The 20,947-nt window shown below is 41.3% G+C and overlaps 3 protein-coding genes across 5 annotated transcripts; 1 reads left to right on the top strand and 2 right to left on the bottom strand.

Moving 5' to 3' along the window:
• The first annotated feature begins 268 nt into the window (after positions 1 to 268).
• rfc2 (replication factor C (activator 1) 2) lies at positions 269 to 2,331 on the top strand. The gene is made up of 6 exons (XM_077607724.1): positions 269 to 598; positions 848 to 953; positions 1,018 to 1,119; positions 1,397 to 1,655; positions 1,738 to 1,998; positions 2,118 to 2,331. The coding sequence occupies exons 1-6, from the start codon at positions 364 to 366 to the stop codon at positions 2,226 to 2,228; spliced, it is 1,074 nt and encodes a 357-aa protein (XP_077463850.1). The 5' UTR covers positions 269 to 363; the 3' UTR covers positions 2,229 to 2,331.
• Positions 2,332 to 3,144: 813 nt separating this feature from the next.
• LOC144079141 (protein NDRG3-like) lies at positions 3,145 to 10,134 on the bottom strand. Its single transcript, XM_077607712.1, has 16 exons — positions 10,034 to 10,134; positions 8,791 to 8,870; positions 8,681 to 8,713; positions 7,149 to 7,254; positions 6,921 to 7,041; positions 6,722 to 6,784; positions 6,160 to 6,220; positions 5,989 to 6,075; positions 5,837 to 5,893; positions 5,618 to 5,721; positions 4,729 to 4,794; positions 4,605 to 4,656; positions 4,468 to 4,515; positions 4,324 to 4,359; positions 4,196 to 4,247; positions 3,145 to 3,651 (listed from the first exon to the last, which is right to left on the bottom strand). The coding sequence occupies exons 2-16, from the start codon at positions 8,845 to 8,847 to the stop codon at positions 3,518 to 3,520; spliced, it is 1,077 nt and encodes a 358-aa protein (XP_077463838.1). The 5' UTR covers positions 8,848 to 8,870; positions 10,034 to 10,134; the 3' UTR covers positions 3,145 to 3,517.
• Positions 10,135 to 10,991: 857 nt separating this feature from the next.
• LOC144079073 (PHD finger protein 20-like) lies at positions 10,992 to 20,866 on the bottom strand. 3 transcript variants are annotated; one of them, XM_077607633.1, is made up of 17 exons: positions 20,785 to 20,866; positions 19,659 to 19,738; positions 19,378 to 19,552; positions 19,076 to 19,160; positions 18,760 to 18,833; positions 18,375 to 18,678; positions 18,048 to 18,107; positions 17,322 to 17,517; positions 16,646 to 16,743; positions 16,139 to 16,252; positions 15,346 to 15,429; positions 15,123 to 15,265; positions 14,937 to 15,036; positions 14,183 to 14,378; positions 13,819 to 14,014; positions 12,761 to 12,983; positions 10,992 to 12,393 (listed from the first exon to the last, which is right to left on the bottom strand). In XM_077607633.1, the coding sequence occupies exons 2-17, from the start codon at positions 19,736 to 19,738 to the stop codon at positions 12,245 to 12,247; spliced, it is 2,277 nt and encodes a 758-aa protein (XP_077463759.1). In that variant the 5' UTR covers positions 20,785 to 20,866; the 3' UTR covers positions 10,992 to 12,244. The 3 variants fall into 3 exon arrangements, with proteins under 3 accessions (XP_077463759.1, XP_077463745.1, XP_077463753.1); XM_077607619.1 differs by lacking the exon at positions 20,785 to 20,866 and adding an exon at positions 20,696 to 20,756; XM_077607627.1 differs by lacking the exon at positions 20,785 to 20,866 and adding an exon at positions 20,696 to 20,755 and having other exon boundaries at positions 16,139 to 16,249.
• Between the last annotated feature and the right edge of the window lie 81 nt (positions 20,867 to 20,947).

Here is a 20,947-nt window from a genome sequence, read left to right as displayed (position 1 = left end):
TAACGTGGCTCTAATGCAGGCTAGAGGTTCAATTAAAAGTATGTTATAATTCATTTTAAAGTAAGCAGTAAATTTACTGCTATAATGACCAACTAAAGCTGGTTAAAAAATGAGCAATAGTGCTATTTAAAAGTGCACACTACGTCGAATATTATATATATTCGTAGTAGTAGAAATACACTGAGTGTTGTTGACGGGCCCGACGCAAAATGGCCGACAAGTGATAACGGCCACCTCTTTTCTTTGGGCGCATCAAACTAGATCATCGCGAGACTTCAATAGTAACTCGTGGCTGCGACTTCAGCCAATGAGAGAATGCATCTCAGTCGTTTCCGGAGCGGGAACTAATTTGTTCGGGCTATCATGGACGTGGAAATGACGGCGTCCCAGAGCGAAAAGAAAGACGCAAAGAAAGACGCAGGCAGGCCGAACACGGAGGCTGAAGAGGGAGCCAGTACGAGCTCCGGCTCCTACGAGCTGCCCTGGGTGGAGAAATACAGGCCACTTAAGCTGAAGGAGATCGTTGGCAACGAGGACACTGTGACACGCCTGGATGTCTTCGCCCGGGAAGGAAACGTCCCTAACATCATCATAGCGGGTCAGTATACAAATGAATGTGGAAGAGATGATTATTTCAGTCTCTTCTGGCAATTCCAATGGTCGTTTTACACATTATGCTGCAAAAATACAGTATTAGTCTTTTCAAACTGATGCCATTTAAAAAAAAACTGGAAGGAAATTAGGAGGGAGGGAAAGGCGTAATGGCTATCTTTTTTTAAGGAGATGTTATACACTAATACTGACCTATCAACCGTCGAAGGTTAACTACTTCGATGTTTGTTTTCAGGTCCCCCCGGAACTGGAAAGACCACCAGCATCCTATGCTTGGCCCGAGCGCTCCTTGGCGCATCCATGAAGGATGCTGTGTTGGAACTGAACGCCTCCAACGACAGGTTAGATCTTTTTGCCTGAGTTTTCGGGCTCACATTAACATCGGGACGCTTTTGGTGGGCGCAGGGGAATCGATGTTGTGAGGAACAAGATCAAGATGTTTGCCCAGCAGAAGGTGACACTGCCAAAGGGACGACACAAGATCATCATCCTGGATGAAGCTGACAGGTGAGGCTAATGACACGGCAATACGACAATCAACTCTCGTGAGGATAATTGGCTCGGTAGATGATCTACTCATTGACTATCATTGACCCACTGTGAGCTCAGGAACGGTTCGAAGAACTACATAAGCCACTAAATGTATGTAAATAAAAACATTCAGACCAATTAACAAATGAAAAATCATTGATCGGCCCAATTAGTTGGCCACTCTTACTTGGTAACCAGATCAGTGGATTTTATTTTGCTCCATTTGTAACTTTGACATTCTGGCTTTTTCCAGTATGACGGATGGAGCTCAGCAGGCATTGAGGAGGATTATGGAGATCTACTCTAAAACGACACGCTTCGCTTTGGCCTGTAACGCCTCTGACAAAATCATTGAGCCTATCCAGTCGCGCTGCGCCGTCCTCCGCTACACTAAATTGACCGATGGGCAAATCCTCGCGCGGCTGCAAGACGTGGTTGAGCGAGAGCGACTGTCCGTGTCCGACGACGGCCTCGAGGCCATCATCTTCACCGCGCAGGGGGACATGCGGCAGGTGAGGAATGATAACATCGCAGACGCTTTCAAATGATGCGAAAAGGGAAAAAAGCCTGTTTTTCCCGTCGCCACGTTGCCAGGCTCTTAACAACCTGCAGTCTACCCACTCGGGCTTCGGCTACGTCAACAGCGAGAACGTATTCAAGGTGTGCGACGAGCCGCATCCCCTGCTGGTGAAAGGCATGCTGGGACATTGCGTGGATGGAAAGGTGGATGAAGCATACAAGGTGGTTGAGCAGCTGTGGAGGCTGGGTTACTCGCCAGAGGACATCATCGGGAACATCTTCAGAGTGTGCAAGAGCTACCAGATGGCCGAGTATCTCAAATTAGAGTTTGTCAAGGTGAGATTGCTCACAAGTATTCATCACACGAGTCTTGTTTTGAGGAGATCTTGAGCAGAAGATAGCTAAGGATAAAAAAAGCTAAACATGAACGTGTCGGTTTCCTTTCTTGCTTGCAGGAAATAGGCTACACGCACATGCGCATCGTAGAGGGTGTCAACTCGCTGCTGCAGCTGGCCGGTTTGGTGGCACGTCTATGCAAAAAGACAGCTCCCCCTGCTGCTTCCTAGTCGCCCTGGGTTTGGATAGACTTCATGGAATAAATCACAACTTTAACCTCTTGTCTTCAAGCCAAAACTTGCTTTCTTTGCTAATAAATCTACTTTTGTTAGATTGGTTTCCCTACTTTTTCAGACAGAAACGAAATGAGTTGCTCTTCACATTGAATTTATTTTATTTTATTGAAAACATTTCACTCAAAATGCTTCAGTACAAATCTTGAAAGTTGTAACAAGACACATTTACACACCACAATTTAACTAAATCTCCAAACACTGGGAAGCATAACAGTGGTAAACCAATAATGCCAACATTAAATATGGAAAATGACCCAATTTCACTTTAGTCCTCTCCATGAGTAATATTTTTTTTCTGTAAAATGAGTGTGCAAACTACATTATCCAGTCAATACCAAAATAATCCATCACTTACATAATATACTAACTTGGTAGGGTTTGGTCATCAACGGCCAAACTACTCACGAAATGGTAAACACTGTTGCATTTTCATGCCAAAAGTCCACTATGAGCATGCCTGGCCTTGCCCAAACTATTAGAAAAGGGTCCAAAATGGGGTAATATACAATTTTGCCCATGCAAAAGCCACCACACAACAGAAACGCAAATAAGGTCATCGGAAAAGGCAAAGAGCAGAGAATTGCTGGTCAGATGTTATCAGAATTCAGCTGCATTTACAAATGTAATGTACTACTACTATGTTGTGTGTTGTTGAGTTGACTTTTTGATTTTTTTTTGTCGCAGTTTACTCATCGGCTGCCCTTGACAGCAATAGTCCGAGAATGACAAATTACATTAGTGTTAATAAATATTTTGAAACAGATTGAACAAGACTGCTTACTTCAGGATTGCACATTGGTGAATAAAATCGCTGCCCTGAATATCCAATGTGTCACCAGCCTGGGAGTAATCGGGCATGTTTGTGGCCTCCAAAAGACAAATTGCAAGAAGAATAAACATCAATTCAAAAAAAGGCATTCACCACAGGGAAAGAAACAGAACAAACACGTTGGCACCAAACGGATGCTACCCTAGATAAAGCCAGCACTTTGAATGCAAATAAACACCTCACGTGAAGGGCATAAACAGCATCACCACCGCAAGCGCAAGGCTGTAAGGGAAGAAGCGAATTAAGACGTCTGCTTTCGCCTCATCCCGAAAACTTGCTCGACTAACGGGATGGGGACGCGAACAACAACGAGACTAGAGTGCGACGATGTTTCCCCATGAGAGGTCACGAGTCCACTCTGAATGGAAGAAGAGGAGAGCCCGTGCGGGTTAGGTTAGGGGCCAGTGGGCGCAGCGCCCTCTGGCAGCGTGTTGGTTGAACTGCGAGTTCGGACGCTGTCGCCAGAGCCTATGCTCGAGGCCGAGTGCGTCCTGGAGCGGACCAAGCGGGTCATGCCAGCTGTGGGCACTAGGGTGGGAGAAACAAGGGGAGGAAGAAGAAGATAGCTTTAGATGTTCAATTAGCTGTGTGAAAAAGCTGAAAACCAAATATATATTCAAACGTCAGCCAAGAAGCAAAGTTGCCCGCAGAGCGCGGGTTCTTGTGGGGTTGTTTTTCATAAACTCATTGGCTGGCATTGACATTTCTAGACGTCCAATCCATTTAAAGTGGATTTGTTCATCCGCTGCCACCTTCTCAGTTTAAATAGATTGGACGTCTACGAATGATAAACTTATTTCAGTTCACAGCAAAAGGATGAAAAGAAACACACGATTGGACCTCACTGTAAAAAGGACCCCTTAAAGGTGCTATGAGATTCTTTTCTACATGAAAAGTGACAATAGCATTAAATTCATAGCATTTTCAAAAATGAATGGCCAAAAACAGAAATGTCTGGCATCATTTTTGAAACATGTACAGTGGTAAGCGGTTGAATAAATCTTGATGCCTGAATGCTTTATCAGTATTAAATACAAACACTAGGGAGTGACAAATAAGAGGCATTACTCACTGTAGCCCATTCCCTGCACAAAATACTTGAAGGCCTCTGACAGTTTTCCAGGCTGAGGGAAACAAACAGCACAGATTAAAAGATTAAAATATATATTTTTTAAAAACAAGGATGGCATGAGCAGCTACCTGCACCACTTGAGGAAGTCCTCCACAGTCTGCCATCTAGAGGAAAGAGAAAATTACACCACTTGGAGAACGTGGAGTCCTCGGGTCCTCGACCCTTTTAGTCCCCCCCATTAAAGATGTCTACAAAAACTGAATAATAGTTACCTTGAGCAATGTGGTCTTTGTGGGGTTTAGTCTGGAATTACACTCCACCTGTATGTGGATACAAACCCACACACAGTTTACAACAACATTAACGACACACCGCGATTGGAGATCATGGCACCAGGAAAAGCACTGACCACAGCATCGACAGCAGGTGAAGTGTCTCCGACTACCAGCAGGGCAGGACACCTGACACATGCACACAAACACACACATCGGAGTCATAAAAAACAACAAAAAGAGAAATCAAACAGTCGGTACCTGAGTGTGTTGACCGTTTCATCGTTCAAACCAAGCGTAGGACGCTCCATCTGTAACTCAGCTCGGCTGCAAACAAATACAGAGACGTAGACAAAGATAGACACACTTATATTTGTTGGGATGCTTTGCAGAGCAAAGCACCCCACTTATAATCATATTTTTTTACGGTGGGCCAACCAGCCGATTCTCACCAGTCAAACTTCCAAACATTAAGAGAAGAAAAAAAATCACACAGTGCAGGCTCTTTTCTCATTTTGCTGAATGCTGATTGGACCCAAAACACAGGTTTCTCGAAAAAAAAAAGCCCTATGTATCTGGTATTTGGCAATATATACAATAATAATCCAATAATGTAGACGTTTAAAAAATCTGCCAATCAAGGCAAACAAAAGTTGGGTAATAGTTTTTTTTTTTGCTAAAAAATTTGTGGATCAACCAAAATATATTTCCAATAGGGAAGAAAAAAGCCAGTATTAACAAAAAGTGAGCTAAAAATGCTCCAAATCTATACAAGAGGTAACTTTACAGAAAACTCAGAAATGCCCTAAAGTAAAAAAAAACAAAATATGAAAACATTTGGAAAACCTAAAAAAAACTAATTCTGCGTAAAACACAAAAATCATTGCAAAAAAGGTAGAAAAAAATCCAGGGGAAAAAAACCCAGAAAAAATACCAACAAAATCATGAAAAGTACAAAAAAACTGTAAAACTGTTAGTTTAAGTCTTCATAAGGCGCTCGCTCATTTGCTGCCACTGACAAGGCTAGATGTCCAATCTGGCAAATGTCAAATTCCCTAATGTTTGTCTTTATTGGTCATCTAGCATGTTTGTTTTTAAAACAGGCGGTGAGAGGAAACAATGAAAAACACACCCGCACATGACAAATCACCTGTCATAACTGCAGTAAAACAAGGCCAAGTTGTCCAGCGGAATATCCTGGGAGATGTGTAGCCTGTAAGTCTGGATCAACTCTTTGTTCTCTGTTAGCTCATCCTACACACACACACACGGACACAAAATGTTAAGGAGGCAAAACAAGCCTCTGCTAAATTGTGTGTGTGTGTGTGTGTGTGTGTGTGTGTGTGTGCGCGCATGCATGTGTGCTCACAGTGCTGAAGTGGTGTGCCATAATGATGTCCGCCAGGTTGCTAGTCCAGCCACTCAGCTGCAAGAGACAAAAATAAATAATAAATATCCGTTTACTGCAGTATCAAAGCAGGACACACTACAGTTGTGTGTGTTTCAGTGTGAGTGTCAGACCTTGGATACAGCCCAGTCCATCCAGCCCCTGGCGCAGGGATCAATATTGATCAAAACTAAACCTTCCACGAGACTGGGTTCATTCAACTGGAATGACAATTAGTGTCGTCGAGTGTCTGTCCAAATTCTTTGATCCGCATCGGGTATAATATTAACATTGGATTTACTCACAGCAAGCTTGGTAAGGACGTAGGCTCCAGCACCGACCCCAATCCCAATCACGCTTTTTATTCTGAGTACACAAATACATGCATTTGCAAGTGACATGAAATGAGCATCCAAGATGAAAAAAAGTTCTCCCACTAAGGAACCGGAAGGTTTGGAAAGTCTGAATTTACACAAGCGTACTTTCAGTACACTTTTGTAGTACCAAACTGACATTAGCTCTGCAAGAAAAAAATACAGTACAATTTCCAGACCAGTTTTTTCCTTGACTTGCATTTCAAACCACTTTTGAACGACGCATTTTAATTTAAAGTGATTTATCGTTTACTGATTAATACGTTATATTTTGCATTGATTTTTAGTGATCTAAAATTATGGGCATCGGTATCGGCAAAACAAAAATCGGATTGGATCGGAAGTCAAAAAGTCAGTGTCAGGACATCCTATTACATTATGAAACTGATCGAGATACTAACAATAGCCAATGAGAGTGAAGTGTTTATTTATTGATTTTTGTGTGTGTCATGGGGGTCCACCGTACATGCTTGTGCAGAGCGGATTGACTTACTGAAGTTGCGTAAGCACAGAAGGCAGCATGACAGCCAGCTCGTCAATAGATGGGTACTGGTATCTAAAAGAAACATTTTTTGTACTTATTTAATACTTCCAGACACACTAAAGTGCCAGGGCCAAGTGCTTAGGATCAGTTAGTTAGTGGATTTAGCTATTGGACAATATAAATGTTTGAGTAGATGTGCTCGTTTTACCCGTCGGGGTACGAAGGCGCATTCTCCTGTTGTCCAGGAGCGTCCACGTGCAAAACCGAAAAGTGTTGAGTCACTTCCTGCATGTCCTCGTGGTTGAAAAGGCTGTTAAAGCAAGACTTATCTAAATACACGCACGCGCACACGCATGCACACAAACACAATTGAAGTTAACATTTATCCACATTTATGTGTGTTGGTGAGTGCGCGTCTGTCTGTGTGTGTTCTTACGGTTCAGTCCAACATCGTGGTAGGTGAGGATGATGGGTCGGTTGCCCTTAGCGACACCTCTCATGGTGACATGCAGTGTACAGTGAGTTGTCTCTATGTCATATTCCTGGACAGTCAATACAAATGCCAATCACCAAGGCATTTATTGCAAAATTATTGCAGGTTAATTGGCATCTCTGACATAGATGTGAATGGTTGTTAAGCCTTTGTGGATAACTGTATTTTCTTGGCTATAAGCCGTATTTGTAACCCAGAAAAAAAGATGACTGAATCAAGGGTACGGCTTCTATGCGCACAAGACTTGCTATACTCTTTTTCACCGGTAGATGTCGGCAAAGTAACATTTACTATTTGTTGGTTATTTTCTGTTTTGCTGTAAAAAAACAACAACCCTGATGAATTAATTTCTTATGATATTGACCCTAATAATGTGCTTTTGATTCATACAGTATCTCAGAAATACCATTTGCGATGATTTTTCTCAAGATTTTCCCTTCAAAGTAACACATTTGTACTCCCTTTTAAAACCATGAATATGGAGGGGAAAATTGTGAATCAAGGGGCGCCTTATACGCAAGAAATTGTAAAATTCAACGATTTTAGGGAAATTTTAAGGGTGCGGCTTATATGTAGGGCAGCTTATATAGACAACCATTCCCACTAATAATGACATCGCCTCCGAGGGGGGATCAATCCTACGCTGCCCGCACTAAAATCAGGCCACTGCACCATCGGGTTGAAAAAACATCTATATTAAGCAAATCAATTGCTTGGACACAAAATTGCCCCGAGGTATGAGTGTTTGTGTGAATGGTTGTCTGTCCACATGTGACTTGCAATTGGCTGACGATTGGTGCCCCCCTACTGCTCATAGTTGGCGGGATAGGCTCTAGCACCCTTGAGAGGGTAAGCCGTACAGAAAATGAATGAAAAAAATTGGCTGTAACGAGACGAAATCGAACGTGTTCTCTTCCGGAAGCACATAAAGTCATATTTGGATGCGACTCCCACCCACACAGCAGTCAGCTTCTATTTTCACTTTTGAGCGGACGTGGTGCTTTATCTCACAATCCCTCAAAAGGTCAACATAGCGTCTTATTCAATATCATTCGAGGGGGTGAGAAATCACAATGGCGTTTGGTGAGGAGGGCATAACCCATATTTAGTGTTTTGCTTATTCTAGGCCATAAATTGCTCAACACTGAAACCATTTTGCATTTCCGGGTGAACGTAAACAAATAACTCAAACACAGAAAGAAATTATTATACCATAGAAAGAAAAAAAATTGTACAAAATCGAATTTCTTTGCCTGGATTTTTTCTTTTGCACTTTGTCAAATTTGTGCAGACTCCCTGATTGCTTCTTTAACGATGTGTGGGGGATGTGAGGACTGTAAAATCGAGTAAGAACTAAAGTTGCAAGGCTAAATATAATATGATGAAAAAAAATGTCGAGCTTGAAATTTACAGGAACACTTACAGAATTGTTCCATGACTTTGCAACTCAAATTGCAGTGTTGACGACAACTCACCTGGCAGTTGAAGTCCTGCAGGTTTCTGCCATTCTGGGGAAAGAGAAAGAGAAATTAGAATTGATTTAACATGAAAAATGAAATTAAACCATTGCGGTTTGTTCCCTTACCTGCGTCGTCAACAGGGGTTTGATCTCAGTCAATTGTACGTCGTGAAGTTCTTCCATTGCGTGATCGTCTTGCTATTGCCCTGAATACGAATGATATATCGCACAATGTGGGAACATCACTGCACTAGTTTACCAGAGTACCCAGAGAAAACCCACACAGGCACAGGGAGAACATGCAAACTCTGCAAAGGAAGATACGAATAGTTCTATGGTCGAGAGCTCGATACCAGGTGGGTCCTCACTGTGTGGAGTTTGCATGTTCTTGTCGGGCTCGCGTGGGTTTTCTCCAGGTACTCCGGTTTTCCTCACATATCCCCAAAAATGGATGGTTGGCTGGTTGAACTCGCCCTGGGATTGGCTGGCCGCCGATTGAGGCTGTCCCCCGACTGGTGCCCATAGTTAGCTGAGATAGGCCCGCGACAATTGTGAGGATACACCGTTTGAAAAATGAATGGATGAACATTGGCTGAGGGTTGGAGTGATTTCCATAGACGTCGCATAGCCTAGCTAGCATCTATAGCAGGGGTCGGGAACCTTTTTGACAGAGAGAGCCATAAACAATTCATATTTTCTAACGTTATTTCTTGAGAGTCATTCTCAGAATTGAAAAGTGAAAATATATGAATGTGTGATTTTTGTCATGTCACCACTTTTAAAGTACAAAAAGTCGATGAATTTTTTTGACAACATTGTCATGCTGGTGCTAATAAATCAGTATCAATGATATCATGCATGCAGAAGAGTAATAAAAAACAAAATGATGGTAGAGGTAGTGTCAACACCACAGTGACGCTCTTATTAGTGCGTTCGGGACTCAGCTCTCTCTCCAGTGATTTCTATATTTTACCTTAAAGGTTAGTGGAGAGCCATATGCACCCATGCAAAGAGCCACATATGGCTCCGGAGCCATAGGTTCCCTAGCCCTGATCTGTAAACTCATGTCATATATATGCCTTATACTTTATAATGAAGCCTCCTAAGTGTGATGCACGTGTTTTGTGCTCTTCTGCTGGAGGGAACTATCAGAACACCAAGTCGAGCCTGGATATCATTCGGTCGCTGCGTAGGAACCGTCACTATGGGAACCGCTTCAACGCACTCTCTCGCTCGCTCTCAAACATGCATGCGCGAACGCGCGCACGTACGCACACACAATGTCATTACGGCTAGTTAGCCTGAATTAGCGAGCTAGTTAGATGGGGCAACTAGGTTGGGACAGACGCTTTTGACAAATTCAACTCACCGAAGAGCGTGCAGTCGAAGACACCGAGATTTGGCAGCGAGGGAGGTCGAAAGGGAAGAGATGAGAGATCCGTTTGGAAAGGAACTCAGCTTGTTGGGGGGGTCCTTTTTTTTAATAGCTCCGGCCAATCAGAACAACGGAGGCGTGGCTTAGTTCATGTAAACAAGAGCTAGCTGCTCCCTGAAATTCAATATTTAAAATTTGGAATATATATACCATCATTATCGTCCAATTATTTGTGTTTTTCATCATTTAAATAAAATGTCACCTTTTTTTTTACAGTTCGATTGAACTCCTACAATCTATTTTGGTTGAAATATTAAATAGATCATTAAAATTATTAGCTATTCAAAATATATTTAAATTCTTAATTTTTATTTTTTTTAAACAAAATCCCGTAGATATTTGAACTAATCAATCTCCATGAACCTTTTTTTAAAATTAACATCTGAAATAATATTTTAATCTTTTTTTTAATGATCACGTTTCGACTGTTACAACTTTTCAAAATTACAGCTCATTTTTTCCCCTATATGTATTTCATATATCAATGAAGACAACGTTTACATATATTTTAACGAAAGGTAAATTTTTACCTCACATTAGTCAAGTAGGATTTATTTTCAATTTATCTGGAAATTAGCTAAATTTTAGTCCTTAATTCCATGCTCATTAGTCAACCCAATGATAGAGCTTTTTTATTTTTACAAAACAAAACACAAATCTGGCACTAGTAATGTTGGCTTACATCAACATCAATGTGAACATTTTACTTTGAGGGGTTCACATTTTAAACTTGGCCAGGACTCATTAACTACAAAAAGATACACAAAATTATCAAAATCTAGCTTTTTGTGGTTAGGACACTAAAAGGTATTCATGGTAACAAGAATGCTACTAACTGGTGATACGGTGCTGATAACACAGTACGAAAACAAAAGGGTCTTACACGTACAAGTGCCATTATTGGAGTTTAATACCGTCAAAATAAATCCACAGTTTCATAAAGTTTAGTTTCATATACAAGAATAGAAAATATTTAGCTTGCTCTAAATTGGCAGGACGACACCATCAATCAGTGAGTAAAATCTTCATCTCCACACCGATACAAATCCTGCGATGCCCACAAATAGCAAAAGGTGAGTTTTTGTACTGTATACAAATAGTTGTGTCTTTACAGTGCCTGCACATTCCTTAAGGTTGAATTCATTTCAGTCTCTATTCTTTATTACTTTTTCCAACTGTTACCAGCAGTGATGTTAGTCAAGTCATAATAACCCCTCCAACCCAACCACAGTCTCGCTCGGCCAATAGGAAAAATTCCAGAGTAAAACAATGACTGTGGAAATTGTATCACTGATATTAAAAGTGTCAGGGCAAGCATAGCTAGCTACTCTAAATCCTTTTCTAATATTGTCCGGCTAAGTTGCGTGAGGGTAGGATGTTTTTCAGTTTGGCCATGCCATGAGCCACGCTCCAACAACATGGTCCTTAAAAAGTATCAATGGCTTGTTATCGAAAAGCTGCATCCACCAAATGAATCGCCTAAGGCGCTTACTTAACTGATATGAAAGCATTTGGCTTCTCAGGAAGAAAATTTATTAGATTGCTCCATGATGTTGGTTAGCTGAGCGCATGGCAGATTGTATTTGGTGACGTGTCCAAGAGTGAGAAGAATGCTTTCATTGTTTTGGACACTCGCTTGCTTTTTCACACTCCGTACTAAGTGAGGTGGAAGAGAAGATGACCAAAGATCCAGCCCACTGGTCATTATACTGAGGAAGAAAAAAAACCTGGGCTAGTCATTACTGCAGCAAATGAGAGCCAGCTGGTTGTGTTAAAACCTTGATCTGAGTGGTGTAAACGTAAATACGCACAAATCCACCAGTCATAGTTATCTGAAGACATTAGTATTGTTTTCTTTTATATTTAAAACAAAAGCAACATGCTGTGCTTCTAAAATAAATGAGAATCCTATTGGTTTTCTAAACAACCTAAATAGAGCAATAATCTACAAAGTAATGTTATAACGCCAGTTGAACGGTCATGCTAACGTGTATGCATTGACGTCATGCATACGATGACGTTAGTAAGCTGCAGAATGAGGAATACATCTGTCTCTGTGCAGTGCATTTAAAGGCTGGGGCCACCACTAACAAGCAATAAGGTGTGTGGGTCTTTAGACTGGTGTGCAAGTTGAGTTCCTCTTTGTTAGCTGGAGTGCCAATGTCTCGCAGAAAGCTGTCTCACGATGGACAGGTCATGCAGCAGGCGCCTGATTCGCTGTTTGAGCTGCGGCAACCGTGACAACGGCTCTGGAGGTTCTAGTTCGCCCGAATGGTCCAGCCACGACTCTAAAACTGAGGATATGCACATATGCACGTCATATATACATAGACATCTATAAAGCATAGACTACAAATGCGCATATGCAGTATTTTTTTTTTAACATGTTAACATCATACATATCAGCAGTCTCAAACCGGTCCTCAAAGGGCCGCAGGGGGTGCAGATTTTCATTCAAACCGAACAAGCGAACACCTTTTGCAAGTGTAATCAGTTGATTGCTGGCAGGTGCTACTTATTTTAGAAGACCCCTCATTGGTTAAACAGTCGACACTGGATTGGTTGATACAAAGACCAGGACCCACTGCGGCCCTTTGCAGAATCGGTTTGAGACCCCTGATACATATAGTACATGTAAGGAAAAATGTGCGCACGTCTCACCATCAATGTCTTTCTCAATGATGTCCATCCTGGTGCTGATCTGCTGGTGTAGACCCTCGACGTGCTCCAGCAGATTGAGTTGGCAGACGGTCACTGAGGTTGGCGGGGTCGCCTGGCGAGCGCACATGTCCCCTTCGTCGCCATTCGTGCACAAGTGCTTTGCTTTTTTAGCCTGGCTTGGCCATTCGCCTTCGAGGCATATCGTATCTTCCCGCTTTATTTCCTACAAGTCATGAAGAATTGGCGTGTGTGCATAAAACAACATGTCAATTAATTATATATCATAAAAATATCTCAAGGGTTTTTATATGTTATTTTTATTAAAAAAGAGATTTCTCATTTAAATTGATTGTGAAGTGAAAATTATTCGGATCATTTAGCCTTTTTCTAAGCAGGAAAAAAAAATGTACCTAGAGGGTTTAGAAAAGTTATCAACACAAATTTTGAAAACTAGCTCCTCTCCGTTTGTAGTTCTGTTGTTGGTATAGGAAACGAATGGCAGCTTTGATGGACTATTGGGGAGGGAAAAAATGCAAAAAGAACAGAATAAACTGATCTAGTCAGAATGACACGGGTTGTATGCTTACAGTTTTTTAACTGTTTATAATGGAACATTTGGGATAAATATTATTTGTGAGGTTAAAACCATTTTTTTAAATTTTCTTGTAAAAAAATAATAATTGCATCCTGCTTGCTGCATCTCACTTGCAAGTAAAAATAGGTCATTGCTGGCATTGTCACGTTGCCCTGGCAACAGCATTGATGTGATGAAAAAGGCATTTGCTTTTTTGGTGTACTTGTATAAACTGGATTCAAACACAATTGTGAAGAGAATTAGGCCCATAGGATTCCTTAACAGTTATCGCGAAGTATGATTTATAATTTGGGTACCATAAAGAGGTAATACAAATATTTCTAATAAACATACAAAGGCCCATGAATAAATAAATTCATGACTTTGATACATGGCACAGTGCATAGCAGTTAGTACATCTGCCTCACAGTTCCCAGATGTAGGCTCTTTTTAAGTTTGCCTTAAAAGCGATTCACTCTCTTACCTTATCCCCCTCATCACCTAAGTCTTGCTTCACAGTGATCATGGGCTTGTCCTTTGCCTTTTCCCATGACGCACCGGGTTTCTGGTAACAGTGCTCGCTGCTGACATAACTGATGGGGGCCTCTCCGATTGGCTTTTGCTCCTCCTCCAGCTTCCATGGCAACCGCCACAGCTGCAGGTCGGGGTGTGACGGAGCGCTGCGTGGCCAGACGACAGATCCAAAGTCGCGTCATCACAAGATAATCACAAGTCTCCAAATTTGAAGTCAAATCATCATCATGTTGGTATGCCCTCACAAGTCATTTCACTTGAGTGGCTCAAATGTTGAGCCAGCGCTGACTGACTGAGCGCGGACTCCAACTCACCGCAAGAGGCTGATCTTCAGCTGCAGCCCGCTGAGAGCCTGATTGAGGCTGTGTGTGTGCGCCAGGAGGCCGCTGGTTTGCATGATGGTGGAGGCGTTGCTGTCCGAGTAGTTTTCCCTCACAAAAGACAGGCCGAACATGTGGCCGGAAGTCAGCAAGTCGGGCTCGGACAGGTAACACTGGGCCCGCCGCCAACCTGAACACATCGAGTCACAACATTACGATTAAAGCAAAGGATAGCTACAGCCAATGAGCAGAAAGAAGGCGTGCAAAGGATGACCTCAGTTAGCAGGCTCTGTTCTTTTGCTCTTATTTTTATTACTTCTGAAATAGCATAGCTTCGTGTCAAAGAACCAGACTTCACGTTCTCCGCAACGTCTCAAAGTTACCACATGCATTGCCAGCGCCCACAAGCTTCCCACTAACACACCCACTCCACCAAAGATTTGAAATAACAATATCCAAATGGGAACAGCTGCATAGTAATGAAAAACAGAAAAGCCAAAGATAAGGACTAAGAAAAATGACCCTGGCATTCCGGGTACTTAAAATGCAAAGTGTGACGCAAACTTTCATAAGGTTATGAAAAAGAATTACTAAAAAAAAAAACTTTAACTTTAGTGCCATTTCAACATCAGTTCGGCCTAAGTAAAATTTAGACTTTTGGCCAATATCTTGCATTTTGCTGTAAACTATAAAACACAAGTGAAATAGGTTAATCTGAAATTTCAATGTCTTTTTTTCTTGATTATACCTCTACAATGTCTGCAATGGTAGCAGATGTAGTTGCGCGGGACGTTGTCCTCATACAAGCCCATACAGGTGCCGTGCTGCCAACACAAACACGACTCACACTGTACACAGACAACACAAGCACAAAAACAGCATCTCTATTACTCTTACTCAGGGGGGCGGAAAAGAGGCTATATGTGCAAATCACCTGGATCATGAAGTCATTCTCCTCGTCTACCTCGCACACACACCTCACCACCTCGTAATCCTCTGTCCCTGTGGTGAACGACCAGAAGGGTGCGTCCTCCCCGCTCTCTGCCGTCAGCGTCGACCAGTCGCTGCCATCGTCCACTTGAAAAAGCAGGACAAAAGGTGAGTGAATTGCAGTCTGGGACTTCAGTGTTATTGCGTGTTTTCTTTTTTGTTTTTACATGTGTGAGTGCTGGGGTGGTCCTCGCTCAGTTTGAACATGATGGGTGACAAGGTCAAGCCCTCATTGTCGCTGCTGCAAACCTCTGAGAGAAAGAATAGTCATTCACATTCAACTCTTTATAAGAAAATCAGACGTGTAAGTGCGCCCCTGTCTGTCTTTATCCCACTTTAAAACTTGGGATCTGGTAATAGACGACAATGAGTTACTATACCATTGGAAAAAAAATAAAAAAATACAACTTTTGAACATTATTAGGGGCAATTAGCAATGTATTTGCATTTTATTCACTTTTATTTGATTGGGTTTTTTTCTAGAGTAAAGGTTATTTTTTATTTTATTTTTTGCAATGAATAATTTTAATTATTCATTAAAACTATCTGAAAATAAAGATTTTTAAAAAAAATCATAGAATTGACACCTGGCATCACATTTTTGGTCGTAAATGCCATATTAAAATTGCCAAAATAGTCACATGCCCTTTAAAGGGTTAAACACTAATCAAGTGAAAATTAATTGAAATGGTATGGGAAGAGTTTAGAATTTTTTTATATAAAAAAAAGATATGTCTGTTTACATAGTCAATATGCAAACTGCAAATTGGTTTCAAATGCATTTACTTAATTAATAAAGACTTTGTTTGCAATCAATTGCAGTTATTCAATTATTGGTGGCCCTTTAAATTTGTCACGTCTACTTTGCTCTTTTGTAACTAATTTGTAAACAAATATCCAAAACAATGATTCTGTCAACTTTTTATACTTCTATTGCTGCTGCGCTTTGTTTTTTTTTACCTGATTGACTCGTCTTTTTCTTTTTTTTCTTTTTCTTCTTTTTCTTCAGTTTGACTCTCAGGAAGTTTTTCCTCTCTTTCCTGTGGTGAAAAGTTTTGTCCCTCTTCATCTCTGCTGGCAAAAAAAAAACACACGACAAAGACTGGATTTACATAAAGAGACAATAGTTCAATTTTTCATAGTGAATAGGCATCATTAAGATATGCATTTTTCCATCTTAAAGAAGAAAAGAAAAAGAGAAAATGCACTCAGCTTGGAATCTGGCTTCTGAAATGTGATAAATACCTATCAACTAATGGGAGGTCAAGTTCAGCAACGCAAGTTAAACATCATCAAAATAAAGAGATAAGTAATGGTTGCTCATCCACATCTAAACTACAGCAAAAAATAAATTTTCAAATAAGTATTTGTGCTGGGTGCCAAGCAAACTGATAAAATTTCTAAAAAGATAGAGCCTGACATTATGCAAAGAAAACAATCATGTTAGTGGTAGTGGCGACAGCTGACCTGTTCCCATAATCCTGTGCTCTTTTTCGTCACGGTGACATGTGACACTAGTCATGTCGTACAGGAATTGGCCCTCTTCAGAAGAAGAACGCTTTCTCCTACAAGAAAGCCCCAAAACAAAACACAATATTACACAATGAAACAAAATATTCCTGAATGTTGGGCTAAGCAGAGTCAGCCATTCGGTTTCGTGTGTGACTTTAAGAGGGCTTGGCTTACAGTGTCATGAAACATGAACAATGATTATGTAATCATTAAATTGTTAAATTGTTATACCCCTTAAGTTCAAGGTGATGTGTGCCAGCCTGTAGAGTAGTTGTTAAGCTCTGGGGGCGGGGGGAAAATCGGTGCTTGGTTCCTTATGAACCACTGTGTTTTACCTTGCATAATTACACAGAACATAGATAACATAAAATACCCGAGAGATAACGAATGTCACTGGAGCTCGTCAGCTAGGCAGTACTATATGGAGTCAAGACTTTGGCGAGAGCATGTAATGCGTCCACTTTCACTGTTGCCTCTCCTCTACTAGTAAAAACAAATGCTACCAGGCGTTTTGCACCATCGCAAGTTAGTTTTCGGTTTTAAAAAAAAAGTTCCGGACAAAAACAAGGTTTTTAGCCACATAAACCATTTTGACCAACAAATGTTTAGGCCATCTCTTGTAGCAACTGACCGGGGCAGGTCCACCGATGTTGTACTGCTTTGTTCTTCCAGCTGCTGCTGCTCTGCGTGGTAGTACTTAATGTGGTAGTGGAGCAGACTGGCTTTCCGGAAGGATTTGGTGCAGCCAGCAGATGAACATTTGAAGGGATTGTGGTCCAGCTCAATGGAGAGGATGGGGGGAGGCTGGTTCTTGATCACCCTGTACACTGACGCACAAGCGCTCATGTAAGTCAGAGGTGGAAAACATGAATTTACATACATGAGAGCCAAAAGTTGAAAGTTACGCACTACATATTCTCAATTATATTTGCTTAGGCAATTTTTCTGATGATTGTTGCCCGAGATAGTTGAGCATTAACTTATCTGTGCATAGATGACACTTAAGGTTTGTCATTGCCCTTGAATTATTTATCACATTGCCGTCATTTTCACTGTTAAATTTCAAGCCAGGAATATTTGTATCGTCTCACAACCATCAGCAGATAGCACAGATGCACCGTTTTAATAAAAAAAGAAGAATCAAACTTTTTTTGTACTGATGAAAGAGGAGAATATTTTGTAGGCCTTAAAAATTGTCAACAATCTGGAAAATGGCCAGTAATATGGTGTTGAATGAGTACTCAGCAGATAGTGAATGAGTTCAACGATTATCAATTGCTGGAAGGTTAGACTGGTTGTTTAGGTTGAGTGAAAGAACACCTCCCTCTCTTCCTAATGGAAATATTGGGTAACTTACATGGTTCTCTGCTGAATTTATGAGTCGTGGGCAAATGGGCTTGGCGCTCCAACAGCACATCTGCTCCGGGCAACACACATATAATGGACATCACAGTCACAGTGTAGCCAACAGATCATTTCCATCAATGCATGTTTGTACTGAAGGGCAAGGAATCAATTTTATCTTTTAAAGCACCTCCCTTCTGGTATGCATTGCCTACTTTGACATTTTCAACAACAACAAAAAAGAATGTGTACAATATAGGTTGCATCATATTCTCTACATAGACCACCACACATGCTGACATATGTAAATGAAGATGGTTGGTTACAGGTGAGTGCTTACCTTTCTCAACATGTGTGGGGTTTGATACAGCAGACTGGCTCATCTCACTTGCAACTGGCTGCTTTTGAGTCTCATTGTTTCCATCCGGTGAGAGAGAAAGACTCTTCTCGACTGCATGTGGAGGCAATGATGATGATGATGTTGATGATGATGATGCTGACGAAGACATATGTGGCCCTCCTTTGCTTTCAGGTTTCTCCTCTTTCTCCTCTTCCTCTTCTTTTTCTCCTTCCTCACACTCCTCTTCACTCCCTCTTTCGTCCAAACCTGCACCTCCCACAGCTTTTTTCCCACATTTCGACTTCTGCACACGCACATACGCACACAGAGTTAAAGAGTGGCATTCTTGGTTGGATGGGGTCTAGCAATTTGTAGCGTTCCATACTTTCTGTAAAGCTTTGACCTTGGTGGGCTTCACAGTCCTAACAACGCCATCATAGAAACGTACTGTGTAGGAATCTAAACATAAAAAACAACAAAAATTAATGAGCAATGTGTAGCTTTTAAATAGATTTAAAATGTAAAAATATATATATAATTTGGATGATTCTATAAGAGTCAAACATGGAGGGATATCCAATCCTTTTGAACAGTTCAGAATGAATCAATGTCTACCGACATCAATGGGATTGAAATCATTTACTGCTGTGGTTCTAAACCTTGTTGGAGCTACCGAACTCCACCAGTTTCATATGCCTCACCGTCATTGTTGACGCGCAGTACTTTTGCCGGGTAGAAACGACAATCGGTCCAACAGGCCAGAACTTTGTTGCCAGGCACAAACGACTGAGAGATAAAGAGAGAAGCAAAAATGGATCAGGTTATATGTGCTGCTGACCAGTTTAAAAACATACATTTCCATGGAAAACATGAACAAGAGGAGTTAACAAGGAAGTGACCGGAAAATGCCACAAAATTATTAGGAAGTGATCTACAGGAAGGGAGAGAGAGCAAAGCATTCCATGCAATTTCTCCAGAAGTGGCATTTGTATGCAGGTCATACCGTTGACATGCTTGTAGAATCGAGTCCCCGCCTCCTCCTCAGGCTTATTCGCTCCAGTGGCCGCAAGTATGGCGAATTCCAGTGGAACCACTCATCGTGGCGGTGGCTCCATCGTCGGAAGTGGATGAGAACGCGTTCTTTATCGTAGTCGACTTTGTCGATGGTGGCCGAGTACCTGACAGCCCACCGAAACCCACCAGAAAATTACAAATTTAGTGTTTAAATGAATGCATTGAGCATTGTTTGGAATCAGCTTGTCAATCAATGTGAGAAATGTGTACCAGTTCTTGTGGCGGTCTCTGGCCTGCAGTTGCACGCCCACCTCAAACTTGATTCCTGTCCTGTCTGGGGGAGTCTTCATCTGCAAACAAATGGTAGAAAAAAACAAGTCCTACAAAAAAATTGATAATATTTGGTTGCTTAAAATGGGCCAATTGTTTTTAAAAAAATAACTAATAGTGCATTCAACATGATAAATATAGCCAAATATTGTTATAACCGTGATAGAATCAAACACAACACATCGTGAATCGTGAAATGCTTGGAAATGTCACCTAATGCAAAGGTTTCCATGTCACATATCCCTATTTTTTCACTCAGTCAGTTAGGTTAAAAAATGTCATTGTATTTGCTCAAAATTTAAAACTAAAATGTACTTTAATCTAGTAAATGCGAGAACAGTATGTCACAATTTTGACCACCAGGACGAATTTATAAGATGTTAAGATGTGATGACTATTAAATCGATTAAACTCGATTCACACATGCTATTACATGAGATAACTGTGATTTCCAGCAATTATACTGGTTTTGATTGCCGTTTGACAGCTGGACTATTTTGACATATCTATTTATTCATTTCCTGTGTGAAGGCCTCCGATTGGCCAAAAATGGCACAGGTCCGCATCTCTGACTTTTCATTGGTCAGAGAAGGCCATAGGTCCAAATCCAAGCCCTTGCATTGGTCGTCAATGTTTTCAGTGCTGCTGAAAATGGCCCGCCCCATTTTCCCTGCTGTTTTTTTACTGATATGGATTATCGTTGCAAAGAGAGGCGATTAAGGTCATAAACTCCAACAATAACTGCCAGAAACGACGGAGGACTCCTCTGTACGAATGCAGTCGAGGAGATAGCAGCACATTAGACGTTGTTCATTTGGCTTTGGATTGTAAAAGCGATGAGTTAAGTGTGTCTTGTGCGGCTACGCTCCTCCATTGATTATAACTAGACGAGCTAACGGCTAGTGCCAAAGACAGAAGAGATCAGTGTCAAGCGTCATTTTAATGACAAGTTTCGGAACGACCGACAAGTTACTCACAGTCATCAACTACATGCGCTCTTTAATTTGACTTATTAATTACTGAGGTTCCGCCAAAGATGAAATGGAGAAAGGAAAAGCTTGTTTACCTCTCAGGTTTTGCAGCGCAGTCAGTGAGTGCACTCATTAGCTACGTCATATTGAGCTGGCACTTCGGCGCATGCGCAATTCTCTTTCACCGGGGAAATTGAGGGTTATGACCGAAGGGTGGCGCCATTCGGTCACATTTTCGTTTTGTGTGCATTTCTAATC

Source organism: Stigmatopora argus, chromosome 1, assembly GCF_051989625.1.
Source record: "Stigmatopora argus isolate UIUO_Sarg chromosome 1, RoL_Sarg_1.0, whole genome shotgun sequence".
Lineage (NCBI taxonomy): Eukaryota > Metazoa > Chordata > Actinopteri > Syngnathiformes > Syngnathidae > Stigmatopora > Stigmatopora argus.
Note: the sequence above shows the minus strand (reverse complement) of the source record. Positions and strands in the feature narration are given on the sequence as shown.

What these genes read in the sequence shown, in the direction of transcription:
- rfc2 (XM_077607724.1), top strand. Translation starts at nt 364, where the DNA reads ATGGACGTGGAAATGACGGCGTCCCAGAGCGAAAAGAAAGACGCAAAG. An exon ending in CCCTAACATCATCATAGCGG is followed by an intron (nt 599 to 847) that starts GTCAGTATACAA and finishes GTTTGTTTTCAG; the next exon opens with GTCCCCCCGGAACTGGAAAG. An exon ending in TCAAATTAGAGTTTGTCAAG is followed by an intron (nt 1,999 to 2,117) that starts GTGAGATTGCTC and finishes TCTTGCTTGCAG; the next exon opens with GAAATAGGCTACACGCACAT.
- LOC144079141 (XM_077607712.1), bottom strand. Translation starts at nt 8,847, where the DNA reads ATGGAAGAACTTCACGACGTACAATTGACTGAGATCAAACCCCTGTTG. An exon ending in TGCAGGACTTCAACTGCCAG is followed by an intron (nt 7,255 to 8,680) that starts GTGAGTTGTCGT and finishes TTGACTGTCCAG; the next exon opens with GAATATGACATAGAGACAAC. An exon ending in GACTTCCTCAAGTGGTGCAG is followed by an intron (nt 4,248 to 4,323) that starts GTAGCTGCTCAT and finishes TGTTTCCCTCAG; the next exon opens with CCTGGAAAACTGTCAGAGGC.
- LOC144079073 (XM_077607619.1), bottom strand. An exon ending in CCCCACACATGTTGAGAAAG is followed by an intron (nt 18,108 to 18,374) that starts GTAAGCACTCAC and finishes TGCCCGGAGCAG; the next exon opens with ATGTGCTGTTGGAGCGCCAA. An exon ending in TAGGTGATGAGGGGGATAAG is followed by an intron (nt 12,984 to 13,818) that starts GTAAGAGAGTGA and finishes CATGACTTGTAG; the next exon opens with GAAATAAAGCGGGAAGATAC.